Source organism: Portunus trituberculatus, chromosome 27 (genome assembly GCF_017591435.1).
Source record: "Portunus trituberculatus isolate SZX2019 chromosome 27, ASM1759143v1, whole genome shotgun sequence".
Classification (NCBI taxonomy): Eukaryota; Metazoa; Arthropoda; class Malacostraca; order Decapoda; family Portunidae; genus Portunus; species Portunus trituberculatus.
The window spans coordinates 8,319,937-8,333,419 of NC_059281.1; the positions used below are offsets into that span (position 1 = coordinate 8,319,937).

Here is a 13,483-nt window from a genome sequence, read left to right on the forward strand (position 1 = left end):
AGGAGAAATGAGAAATAGAAGCGGAATAGGAGGAGTCAAGGTGTAATATTTAGGTAAGTGTCCCTTTTAATCGTATCGTTCTTTATAATGCATACTGTTGGTTTGGGATATATGTGGGGTGTTTCAAGTGTATTCAGTAGTGTTGCAGGGTGTTATGAGTAGGTTTTTGGTGCATTTTGTGTGTGTTCAGTGTGTTTTAGGCCTTTTAAGGACATTTTACGTACCTTAAGTATGTGGATTGAGATGTGTTTCAGTATTTGCATGTTTTGAGTGTGTTTTGGGAGCATTTTGAGGGGTTGTGCGGTGTTTGAGTGTGTTTTTAGGTTCATTTTGATTGTTTTAAGCTGTGTGGGTGTGTGGGGATGATTTCAGCATATATTGGGTGTTTCTAGTGAGTATTAGGTGTGTTTGGGGGCATTTTGAGGGGTTGCATGGATTTTTGAGTGTGGTAGGGGATGATATTGAGTGTAAGTGGTTTGGGTGTAGGGGGGTGATCTTGGTTTATATTGGGTGCTTCTAGTGAGTTTTAGGTATGTCTTGGTGCATTTTGAGGTGTTTTGAGTGTTTTATGTTAGTTTTGAATATTCTAAATGGTTTGGTTGTTTGTGGGGTGATTTTGGCATATAGTAGTGTTTCTAGAGAATGTTGTGTGTGTTTTGGTGTCTTTTGAGATGTTGGCTTTATTTTATGAGTGTGTTTGGGGTTAGTTTTGAGTATTGTAAGTGGTTTGTGTGTGTAATTGAGTGGTTCTGGGTGATTTTGGCATATACTGAGTGTTTCTAGTGAGTTTTAGGTGTAATTAGGGATATACAAGTGTTTGTAGAAGTAAAGAAAATAATGGAAGAACAAGATGTGAGGAAAGCCTGAGGTCCCAATGGAGTGTCAAACTGTATTGAGAAAAAATGCTGTCACAAGTTAGCAGACAAAGTCCACATCATCATTATGAGTTCTTTAACAGAGGGTAAAGTACCAACAAATTAGAAAAGAGCAGATATTGTGCCCATATTCAAAGGAAGTAAGGAGGATCCATTAAATAACAGACTGGTGTCATTGACCACTGTAATAGCAAAAATATGTGAAAGGATAATAAGGAAGAAATGGATGGAATATCTATAGACAGTATGGATTAAGAAGAGGAAGGTCATGTGTCACAAATCTAATAATGTTCTACTCGAGTGGTTGACATAGTGCAAAAAAGGGATCGCTAGGTGGACTGCATAAACCTAGATCTAAAGAAGGCATTTGAAAAGGTCCCATATAAGAGGTTACTGTGGAAACTTAAACAAACACACACACACACACACACACGCCGTCGCTGAGAGAGGACGGCTCGCTCCGCTGCGGACGGAAGAAGGAAAATACCTATGGTGTTACAGGGCCCGGGTAACTCTAAGTTAGTGTCCTGTTAATGTCCTACTGTCGCTTAGTGTTGAAAGTGAGGATATGGAGAGTGATCCCTGAGAGGAGAGTGTGGGCGGTGATTGTTTTGGCCGTAATCAGGTGACGATAAAAAAAATGGCGTCTAGACAACCCAGAGACTTTGAAGGTTTTATTACTACGCCAAAAGGACTGGAGAAACTTGATATGGATGCAAGAATCCAGGCACTGGAAAGTAAGTTCCTAAACATTTTGTCCATAGAAGAAAAACTGGATAGAGTTCTAGCCGAGAATGATTCGTTCAAAAAAGAGATCTATTTGTTAACGTTAGCGAATAAAGAGCTATTGAAGGAAAAAGTAGAGATGGAGAAAGAAAACCAACAACTAAGGAAACAATGTGAAGAGATGAAGGCTAAACTCATGGAAATGGAGATAAAATATCCGAAGGGGACTTGAGGAAGGAGGAATGCCTTAATCTAATTGATACCAGGATGAAAGAAGTGAACCATGAACATCAGGAGGTACAAAGGTCGTTTAGGAGATAGTAAAAAGCAGGAAGAGGAAAATAAAGGGATTACGCAGAGGAAATGGTAAAGGCACTAAAGGAAAATGAGTATGTGGTGAGAGATATTGCTGAAAAGATAAAATGTGTGATCATAATAGGATTGAGGGAGGAAACTAACAGGAACTGGCAGGACAGGAGGGATAAGGAAAATGACAGGATTAAGTCTTTACTGAACAAGATGTCTGTGGAAGAAGAGGACCTATATGCTGAGGTAGAAGAAAGTGTGAGATTGGGAGCTTTTGAGGAAGGCAAGAATAGACCATTAAAATTGAAATTAAAGTCTCAGGTGGCAGCGGAGGCCTTGTTGAGGAGGGCTTGGAAACTTAAGGACTCTGAGGAAACCAAAACAATTTACATAAGAAGAAATATGTCACAAGATGAGCGAATGAAAATGAAGGAGCTTGTAACTGAAGTGAAGGAGAGGAATGACGAAAGAACAGAGGAGGAAAAGACCAAGTTTTTTTGGAGGATGAGAAATGGGAGGCTAAAGAAGTGGTGGATAAAACAGACGGAATAGGCATTACATGGAAGAATGAGACTAGGAATGGAATAAAAGTGACTTACACGAACATAGATGGATTTCTGTCTAAGAGGCTAGAATGTATGGATTACCTAAGAAATAACGAACCGGACATAATGTGTGTAGTGGAAACAAAGCTAAGGCCCGAAATAAAGCTAGACTGGTTTGTTGTAAAACACTACAAAGTATGGAGAAATGATAGAAAAAATAAAGGAGGTGGTGGTATAATGGTTCTTACTAAGGAAGATCTGATAGTGAAGGAGGTGAACTATAGTAAGAGAAATGAGGAAGTGATAAGTATGCTTATAACAGATGGCAAGAGGGACATTAATATTATAACAGTATACATACCACCCAGAACCAGTGCTTGGGAATATGAACAGTACCAAATGGTGATGAGAAATACTCTAGACAGAATGAAGCAAGAACTCATCAGAAAGGATAGAGTGATGATAGTTGGAGACTTTAATTGCAAAGAAATAGTGTGGGAAGACTACGAAGTGGTGAACGGTGGTGAGTGGGCAGAAGAATTGTTAAAGGTAGCAACAAATAACTTGATGACACAGTGGGTGAGATCACCAACAAGGTGCAGGGGACAAGATGTTGCAGCAAGGTTGGATTTGGTATTTACCAGGGAATCTCTAAAAGAGGAAATTGAACATGAATGTCCCTTGGGGAAAAGCGATCATGATGTCCTAAGCTTTGAGCTGGATACAGAATTAAGCACGAATAAGATTGTGGAACGCAGGGAGGAAAAATTAAATTATACTAGGGCAAATTATAACCATATAAGGGAGTTCTTTAATGAAATTGACTGGTCCGTGGTATACCAGGAAAGGGATATGCAATTGAAATACGATAAATTTATGGATTTGTATAACTCTGCTGTGAAAAAGTTTGTGCCATATCACAGAAAGAGGACTTTAAATAATAAACAGTGGTTTAATAGAAATTGTGAAGAAGCAAAAAAGAACAAAGAAAAGGCATGGAAGAAACTTAAGAAAAACAGTGATGTATTATCAAGAGAAGTCTACAAAACAGCAAGGAATAGATATGTTGAAGTAAGGAGAACAGCACAGAAGGAATATGAACAGAGGGTGGTGGAAAACTGTGATAGTGACCCAAAATGTTTTACAAATTCATAAATGGAAAACTAAATAAAAGGGAGGCAATAGAAAAGGTAAAAACGGGAAGAAGTATATGAAGATGCTGGAGATATAGCTGAAATTTTGAACGACAACTTTTGCAAAGTGTTTACAAAGGAGGAGCATTTTATGGGAGGAAGGCCTACGGAAATAAAGCAAATGCAGGACATCATGGTTACTAAGGAAGATGTAAGGAAAATTATAAGCAATCTGGATATTAATAAATCAATGGGGCCTGATGGCATATCTGGGAGGTTGCTAAATGAATGTAAGGATCAATTGTTGAACCCCGTATTTGATATTGTGGAAACCTCCATACGAACAGGATTAGTCCCGAAAGAGTGGAAAAGAGCTGACATTGTGCCTATATATAAGAATGGTAGTAGAATGGAACCGCTAAATTATAGACCAGTATCGTTGACTAGTATATTGTGCAAGGTATGTGAAGAAGTAATTAAAGCTAAGTGGAGTGAGTATCTAGAAAGTGAAAACATTCTGAGTGAAAGGCAGTTTGGTTTCAGAAAAGGAAGATCGTGTATCCAATTTATTATGTTTTTATTCAAGAGTGACTGACATACTACAACATAGAGAGGGATGGGTGGATGCTATCTACCTGGACTTGAGAAAGGCCTTTGATAAAGTACCACACAATAGACTGATGTGGAAACTAAAGATGATTGGAGGAGTAAATGATAAACTAGCAAAATGGATGGAAAATTACTTAATGGGAAGAGAAATGAGAACAGTGGTGAGAGGAAGGAAGTCCGAGTGGAAGAAGGTAACCAGTGGAGTTCCACAAGGGTCAGTGCTGGGTCCCATCATGTTTTTGATTTATGTTAATGATATGCCAGTAGGAATTGACAGTTACATGAACATGTTTGCGGACGATACTAAAATTATGAGGAGAGTAAAGAATGTGGAAGATTGTAACAAGTTACAGGAAGATCTTGATAAAATATATGAGTGGAGTAAGGAGTGGCAGATGGAATTTAATATAGACAAGACCCATGTTATGAAAATGGGAAGAAGTAGATACAGACCAAACAGGGATTACAGGCTGGGTGATGAGAAAATTAAAGAGACCAATGAGGAGAAAGACTTAGGAGTAACTGCAAAACACTTTGTCACCGGAGAAACACATTAACAAGATTTTTGGAAAACATACAACATGCTTCAAAATATTGGCCTTGCATTCCACTACCTAGATGAAGGAATGATGAAGAAGATATTATGTACCTTAATAAGACCCCAGTTAGAATATGCAGCATGTGTCTGGTCACCGCATATGAAGAAAAATGTGAAGAAGGTGGAAAGGGTACAGAGGCTGGCAACAAGGATGGTACCAGGACTCAGGGAGTTAGACTATGAGGAAAGACTGAGGAAGCTGGGGCTGACCACATTAGAAGAGAGAAGAACAAGAGGAGACATGATAACTATGTATAAATTGGTGAACAAGATTGATGTACTGGACAGAGAGTTGATAAAGGTGACCACAAGTAATCATCTCTGAGGACATGGGAAAAAAGCTAATAAAGAACATGTCTAAATGACGTGAGAAAATACAGTTTCCCGCATCGTAGCATTGATAAGTGGAATAAACTGAGCAGTGATGTCGTTGATGCTGTGTGTGTCAATCAGATGAAAGAGAGATATGACAGGAATGGACAAGGAGACAGGTCACAGAGAGCTTAGCTCGGGCCCTGTAATACACAAATAGGTAAATACACACACACACACACACACACACACACACACTTCTTTAAGTCATAAATACACATACTTACACACTTCAGTTACATAAAAAAACATGTTAGTACACACACACACACATGGAGCTGCTTCAGGTGCTGCGCGAGGGTGACGTAAAAGGCATAGTTGCAGTTCAGGTTGACCAGCTGGGTTCCCAGCTTCCATGAGCCCTCCAGGATTTCCTCAGTGCCCGCTTGCAATCTTATTCTAATCTTTAACAGACATGTTTTTTCCTCCTCAATCTATAGATTTCTTCAGTTTCTTCACTCAATATCTTGCCTTTTCTTCATAATCCTTCACCTCCATCACTACTTTCTCAGCCTGCTTTTTTTCATATTCTCTTTCATGTCTAATTGGTATAACTTTTTCCTTTAATCCAAAGATAACAATGCACTTTTCTTTCCCAAAGTATCCCTAACCAAATTTTCCTTTACTACCATTTTGGCAACCTTCTGTTTCCTTTTCTAGGCTGATTCTTCTATAGTCTTTTTAAACTAACTTTCTGCTGATCCTGGTCCATCTACCAATAATTTTGCTTTTCACTTGTTTTCCTCACTTGATCCCTATGCTATGTCCCTATACTTAGTAACTATGAAACTAAATACTAATTCTACACAAACTAACCCAGGGGTTTCAACAATAAGTGCTATTCTGGAAAAATAAATATATAGGTAAAAAAAAAATAATTCTCACCAATTTTGGACAAGGTAAGATAACCACAAAGCATGATGGACAGCTAGGGCAGGCTGGTAGAGATTGGAGGGAGGACCACTACATGGTCCCAGACTGGAATTGCTATACTGAATGAATGACAAATGAGTGTACTACTGTGCATTCAAAATTTGATTGCTTCCCACATTCATGTATAATTTCATACAGGTCAGAAGTGACTGTTCAGAGATGATGACGATCTTATTCATGAAGGTAATTAATTTTAATACTTTAATTTTAATTGAAGTGGTGAGTCTTTGCTGTGTATTAAAGCAACACATTACATTGAAATGGTTCTCAATGCTTTTGTAAGATACCATGTATTTTCTTAAGTAATGGCGTATGATAGAATGAATGTTTTGTTTACTGTAGCCTAGGAAAAATTCTTTTGGATTGTGATGATTTGTATCAAAGATGGTTTGCAGTGATGGTTTTGACACTGCTGCTGCATTTCAGGGCATGACATTGGTTATGGGCCAGACCTTTATACATGTGTGCATGAGTGACAAGGTGCACAGCAAGCGAGGCATCTTCATTCTTAGATCTCATTGAGCGTGGCATTGTCACCAACTTTTTGTAAAGAGTGACACCACATTGACTGCAGACCAGCATCCAGTCCTGCTGACAAGAGGCATCCCCAAACCACATGATCCAGGTTATGTTCTAAACCTTCAACACACCACTTTATAAATATAAATACATGTCCATAATTTGTTAGGATGACAGCATTCTCCTTTCTCTTATCATAGTACATAATAATCCTAGGTCTGTTATGGCCTGTGGATCTATCTTACCTTTATCTTACCATATTAATAATGTTCATATGTGGCCTGTAGATCTGTAACCATATTAGTGTTCATATTTTTATATAGAATTATAATCTCCTTTATGTACAGTAGTGATGTGTTTAGAAAGTATATTCCTTTATTTTTCAGACCTTCATGGTTGGTATAAGTGACTTAACTGCAATGAGACTCCCACACACCGTGTTTAGAAAGTATATTCCTGTATTTTTCATACCTTCATGGTTAACTGCAATGAGACTCCCACACACCACCAGGTAATAAAAAGTCCTGTACCTCTTTTAACTATTTATTGACATCATTACACCTACTTTCAAAGGGGTAATTTTGGCTGTACAGTCCATTATAGTGAGAATACACCATACTACATCATGGAATGAGATAGGCAGCTCTTTATACTTCCAATATAATAAAAGTACATCCCTCTTCCCTAGTCTTCACCCCTCCCATTTATTAAATTAAATTAATGCTACATGACATTTGCTCCTGGAAATTCACACTAAAAGAACCATCAGCGTTTTATTGTATTGTGTAAATAGTTGCTCGTTTCATTTACATTTGTAGAAACCAAGTTACACGAGACCCTGCCACATTTTTTATCTTAATATTACAATGGTATACTTGAATTTAAAACACTTAGGACACAATAGATTGGCTGAAAGTTCACTCTTAGATTTCTGACACTGTGTACTCTTCCCTCCTGTAAGGTTTCCCACAGCCAAGAGGTGTGGTAAGCCAAAACAGAACTTTACCAGACCATTAGTCCCAAAGATTGTCCATTAAGATACATGGTTTTGAAGGCTTTGTGACAATTACAATTACTTTATAGTTATCAATAAAACCCTCTGCAACTCCAAAACCAGTCACACCAACGAGCCTCAAGACAGCCAAGGGGGACATCCTCCAACATTGACCACCTCTCTGCCCATATGAAAACCTCTCCTCTGCCCATATGAAAACCTCTCCTAATGAGATTTCAATTATATTTGTCCAGCACTTCATACCACATCTCAACAATACTGACAAGTGCAAATCAGTGATGGCAAAGCAAATGCTAGTTTTTGGAGTAATGACAACCACCTGCTGTTGTTGTTTGTGCCTCCTCTCTTCCCTGGGCAGTCAAACCATTGCTGTCACAGCTTTTTACTAAATTACACAATGTTTATGACAAACAAGTTAAAAGAAAATTACAAACTTGCCAGTAAAGCCCACAACTAGAAGAAGCACCAACAGAAAACACAAGTCTGGTACTTAATACCTTTGTTGCCCTTGACAGATTTTGGTTCACTTTACCAGCAAGGAGCACCGGTGGGTCTTGGCTATCCTCCAGCTGGGCAGAGGGATGCTGCCCTTACACCACCACCACTCCTGTTAAAGACCTCATCTATGGACCCCCCAAAAGTTGACTGAGCCTGGAGGCCTAAGCTAAGCCGAGCTTCACACATCAAATACACCTTTGTCCTTCTCTTGCCTCAGGCGCCTCTTCCTCACTGAAAAAAGCACAAGTAAAGAAAATCATTCAAGAAGGAAGGAAAGAAACCTTACAGCTACAGCATGAACCTGGAAGCAAGAAGAAAAGTACTGAAAATAAGAATGAGTGAACTTTAACATGTTAATGTTAAAGTCCAGAGCAGAGCAAACTTAAAATATAGTAAAAATATATGGAACTGAACATATTGAGATAGTGCAAGCAGGAAACCAACCAAAGAGAGCCAAGACCCACCACACCTTTGGGATGAACGACCCACATGCACCCGCAGCCAAGATGAAAATGGCCGATATGGTTTTGGGCAAGTATCCCTCGTGGCAACTGTGGTGTAAAGCGGCAGTGGCCAGCCATGCCAAGAGAGTGACCTTAGTGTTGAATGACCCAGCCAGCAGTTTTGGGGGCATGGAGACAAGGAGCGAGCTGAGAACTAGATAAGCAATACTAGGGAGAGGACAAGTGATGAGAAAGGAAGGTGTGTGAGGCTGGTAGGCTTTCACAAAGGGAGAGAGGAGAATCAATGCAAGAGGAAGGAATTGTGTAATGGGGAGGGGTACTGCCAGCCATGAGGAGATGCATTCTTTCCTTCTCCACCCCACTGGCCGGGCCTTACTGTCCTCCTCTCTTACTCACGTCATCGTCATCATCGTCGTCATCTGTGTCATCTGCATACTTGACCCTTTTCCTGCGGCCCCTCCCCTTCTCTCCTTTACTCTTTTTGGTCTTCTTTGGACGTGTCTCTTCATCTTCCTCCTCCTCCTCCTCTTCCTCAAACTCTGAAATGGTTAGGACAAAATCAATCACAGCTTTCAGGTTTGGCATAGTTCAGTGGAGCAAAGCACATTTTGCTGCACTAATCTTAAACACCCAAGTGAGCTGAAATATCATGTACTACACAATGATCCTGCATATTTTTTTCTCCACAGATATCAGATGAGCAACAATGAAGGAGGTGCAAAAGAACAAAGAAAATCACTAGGACTGCCTACCTTCCTCAGGCAAGTTGTCTGCCTCAGTCTCGATGCGTTCTCGGGCATTAAGGAAGACACTCTGCATGACAATAGAGTCCTCATAGATAATAGATGCCTCTTCATTGTACTCCTGGGCATTACGGCACAGCAACATGAAGTCACTCTCCAGGTCGTTGAGATCTTCATACTGTGTAAAGGGGAGAGGTATGTTAGAATGGGGAACATGTAAAGTATTAGGATGATAACACGAGTTTCTACAAATACTAAAGGTAACGGCAAAAGTTACTTAAAAGTAGAAAATGCTCTATACAGTAGACAAACTAATTTGAAAGACCTATACTATTAGGTCTCTCTTTCTCTGATTATTATTAATATTTGCAGAAACTCATATTACACCTTGTTACTTACGGTGAAGTATTCATGAACTCAACATTCACTTTCCACTCAGGTTGACACACATTCCCTGACTGAATAGACTCACCCGCCCCTCCTCAATTTTAGACTGTATTTTGACAATATCCATTGGCCGCTTAATGACCCCATAGTAGTCAGGCAGCTCCCTTCGAGATGGTAGCTTCATGAATGGCTCACTCAGCACACGACCATCACTGAAATTAGAAAGATTATTTAAATAAAATGATTTAAACAAAATGGTTGTTACATACCAATAATCAATAGTGAAGTGCAAGTTGAATTAAAACAATTGTTTTTAATTCTGCTGATCCCTGTTGTGAGGGATGCACAACTTGACAAATCAACACATCAAAGCAACAAAGTCCCACCAACAATAAGTTCTGGCACAGTTGCTCTGAGGTGTCCACCTATTGCTGCCTTCAATAAAGCTAGCAAAAGTGTAGTGACCATTTAAATGAAGCTCGGAACAAGGCAAAGCCTTGGGGCTAACAATCTGATGTGGAGACTATAGACACTATCTCTCCACTTCATATGTTCTTGGATTGTATAAAAGCAGCTGACTTGTAACTTCCTGAGTGAGTGGATGCATGGTAGTTTTTTTTTATCATCAGGAGCGATGAGGAGCAGGAACAGAAACAGGATGGCAATGAGATGGGCCATCATCAGGAACAACTAACTGACCTCACCACCAGTAAACCCCAAGGCGTTCAAGCTGGGCAGCACAGGAGATTACTGCCCTAGGAAGACAGTATACTGACCTAAGGATGGAGGTGCAGCCCAACCTCCAAGGCAAGTACATCTTCACATCATCCACAGCAGTGCTACACTGCATCACCAGTAACAAAGTAAAAAAATGGGATGCTCCTTGAACCCAGTGAGAAGAGACAAAGAGTTCTGCTAAAGCACTATCAGCTGTACCTACTCCTCAATGCAGTAAAAGATCACTTGCAGGTGGCCTGTCTCACACCTCCATGTCCAGAGGGACAAGGTGCCAACAAGTACTCACTATATTTGTAGGGTTGGACCTTGGCTGCAGGGGCAAATAAACTCCCTGCATCCCTATCAGGGAGAGCCTGTGAGGTGTTACACCAGCATTTCGGCCACCTTCATGCACAATGTGTGAACACTCACTCTGTCAGGTACAGCGTGTGTAGCCTGCCCGCCACAAGGAAGAAGCCACCATGCATGGAAAATGACATTAGCAGGTGTCTTAAACCATATTTGATAACCATGTTCCTCACCTGTCCTCGTATTTGATAACTATGTCCATTAGTCTCTTCATCTGCCGTATGAGTCTCTTATTCTTTGGCGCTGGTTTCTCACGTGCAGGCCGACCTCTCTTTTTGGGCTTGGGATCATCATCATTGTCCAGGTCATCCTGCCGCTTGCGTTTGCCCTTGGAGCCACGCTTTGTCTTGGTCACTGCCACTTCCTCCTCATCATCTTCCATTGCCTGCCAAAAAGATGGAAACATGAGACAAACTGGATAATAATGTGTTTGGATAGATATGTGTGCGTGTGTATGTGCAGGTTGTGTTGTGGGTACTGATTTGTGATGTTACAGGGTGAGGGTGCTTCTGCCACTGCTTGGTTTTTTTTATTGTCTTAACAGTGACAACCTTTTACTTTCCCTAATGAATCTTTATAATTATGGATATGGTTCCATTTCCCCGATAAGGTTTGTATTGGTAAAACTGCCTTGTAAAAAGAAAGTAGTGCAGAAAAAAGCATTTGCTATTAACTACATAAGCCACAGACAATACTACAGAGCATTTCCCTCCCTACAAGACCTACAACACAATGTTTATTACCAAAGGTTAATGAGTGAAAGCAAAAATTTACTCCCTAACAAAGACAACAATTAGCAGTGGCATTAAGCTTTGGAGATACACCTAAACCATCCATAAAAATCTTCAATTATGACTCGCACGTAATCCTTTTCATCCCAAGGCACCAAAACAAAACATAATATTAATACACAATGGAGAGACTTACTTGAGTGCTACCTCTCAACATGAGGAACTGCAATATTTGGAACACAAGCTTAGCATATAACCTGTTTCCTACACCAACACACAACTTTTCGACACTAGCAGACAGCTCCAGATCAAAACTAATAAGAACAGACAGCAGTGAAACAGTTGCCCAATTCGTCCCCACTTCTCTGTGCCTCATTGTATGCTTGCCTAGTGATAATTTGCCAACTTAGTCTAGTGCTTCCTTATAATTTAGGATGGATCTGTGCCTTCATGCTTTTTTAACCTTGCATCTGAAAAATATAATTAACTACACACGTATATGGTTTGTCAGTCTACACAACACATGTACAACCTCTTACCTCCTTCCCATCATCCTCAACTGCCTGCATGGAATAAAAAAAACAGCACAAGGGTCAGCACTACCAAACAACTCTTAAGGGGAGAAAACGGACACCAAAATCTGACTTACTATAAATAGAACAGCACCTGCATGATCACAGATCAAATGCACAACACACAAGTGCTTCATGAACCCTTATTGTACATGCATGAGAAGTTTGGATGGAGTGTGTAGTACGGATCCTAGACTCACCAGCTATACAGTAAGAAGTTTGCATTCTGACCCATGAGCAAGACTGTGACCTGTCTTGCACCTCATCCTCATGCTAAGTTCATCACTAAAAACCTGAGCATAAGAATATCTCTGCCTGGCAAATTAAAATGTGTGTATGTAAAGTGTGTGATAAATTCAAGCATGAAACAAATGGAAGTAGACAAAAATACAAAACAGATGGACACAAGTAAGCCAAATGCAGAAGGTATCTTTATGACAAACTTGAGAAAAGTGGATGAATTAGAGTAAGAGAACATTAAAAACAGACAAGTGGTTACGTTTAAGATGAAAGCAAGAATTAGCATGTGAATAAGACTGATGATTTCACAAAGCAATACATAAGTAAGCATTCCTAAGACCTTACCCCAATAGCTCTCAGCCACTCCTTCTCTGTGAGGCTGTCAGTGTAGTCGACCTCCTTTTTGGACCTCGCCCGTCGGTCGCCCAGCTCTTCTGGTTCCTCCTCTTCCAGCTCCTCCTACAGGGGTGGATGGAGAGGCAGTTAAGAGCGAGTGTTCAGTAGATCTTTTAGTAACAGCTGGATGTTATGCAAAGAACTGTTCATTTGTAGAGGTCACAAACGCAAGTGGAGAAAAATTGATATTTAAGAAAACGTAACAAAGAGAGAGAGAGAGAGAGAGAGAAACAGTTGGGGAGAAGAGCCACTTACCGACTCCTCTTCCTTCAACATCCACTCAGGCAGCTCATCCTCCGCCATAAGTCTCGCCCGATCTGATTCCTTTCGCCGAATCTCGTCAATCTTCTGGAACTGTTCAAACTCATCCTCGCCACGCGCTATCATTTGGTTGATGGTTTCGTCATCTGGTGCCTCATCCTCCTCCTGGTGGGGTAACAACAAGGGTGATGATGATCATGATGGTAGTAAACATGGTGGTAAGGTGCAGTGGTTATTGTAATAACACTGATGGCTATTATTAGAGGAAAAATTATATTAATAGTGCTTGAAAAAATTATCAAATATGTAATAGAGATTGTGGTGAATAAAAATGGTGAGATTTATACCAGCTTAATTTTTATACTATGTTTTATCCAATCTTTGCCACTGCCTTCATTTACACATACATGTCCACACCCACACACATCCTACCTTATCACCTACACATCTTCACTACCCATACACTCCCACACC

General features: G+C 40.1%; 1 protein-coding gene and 1 long non-coding RNA gene across 7 annotated transcripts in view; one reads left to right on the forward strand and one right to left on the reverse strand.

Moving 5' to 3' along the window:
- Positions 1-8,884, forward strand: LOC123509648. Its single transcript, XR_006676255.1, has 4 exons — positions 1-53; positions 6,236-6,280; positions 6,524-6,722; positions 7,003-8,884. It is a non-coding gene; the product is annotated as an uncharacterized LOC123509648 (long non-coding RNA).
- Positions 7,146-13,483, reverse strand: part of LOC123509644 (transcription activator BRG1-like) — a 22,286-nt gene continuing 15,948 nt past the window's right edge. For 3 of the 6 annotated variants that reach the window (XM_045264081.1, XM_045264084.1, XM_045264085.1), the window contains exons 18-24: positions 13,004-13,174; positions 12,698-12,811; positions 12,080-12,103; positions 10,983-11,194; positions 9,809-9,935; positions 9,346-9,514; positions 8,341-9,132 (exon numbers count right to left, since the gene is read on the reverse strand). In XM_045264081.1, the coding sequence (XP_045120016.1) occupies positions 8,966-9,132; positions 9,346-9,514; positions 9,809-9,935; positions 10,983-11,194; positions 12,080-12,103; positions 12,698-12,811; positions 13,004-13,174 (984 nt within the window). In that variant the 3' untranslated portion in view covers positions 8,341-8,965. Of the gene's footprint in view, positions 9,133-9,345; positions 9,515-9,808; positions 9,936-10,982; positions 11,195-12,079; positions 12,104-12,697; positions 12,812-13,003; positions 13,175-13,483 lie in introns of all 6 variants that reach the window. The other 3 variants (XM_045264082.1, XM_045264086.1, XM_045264083.1) reach the window with 3 other exon arrangements.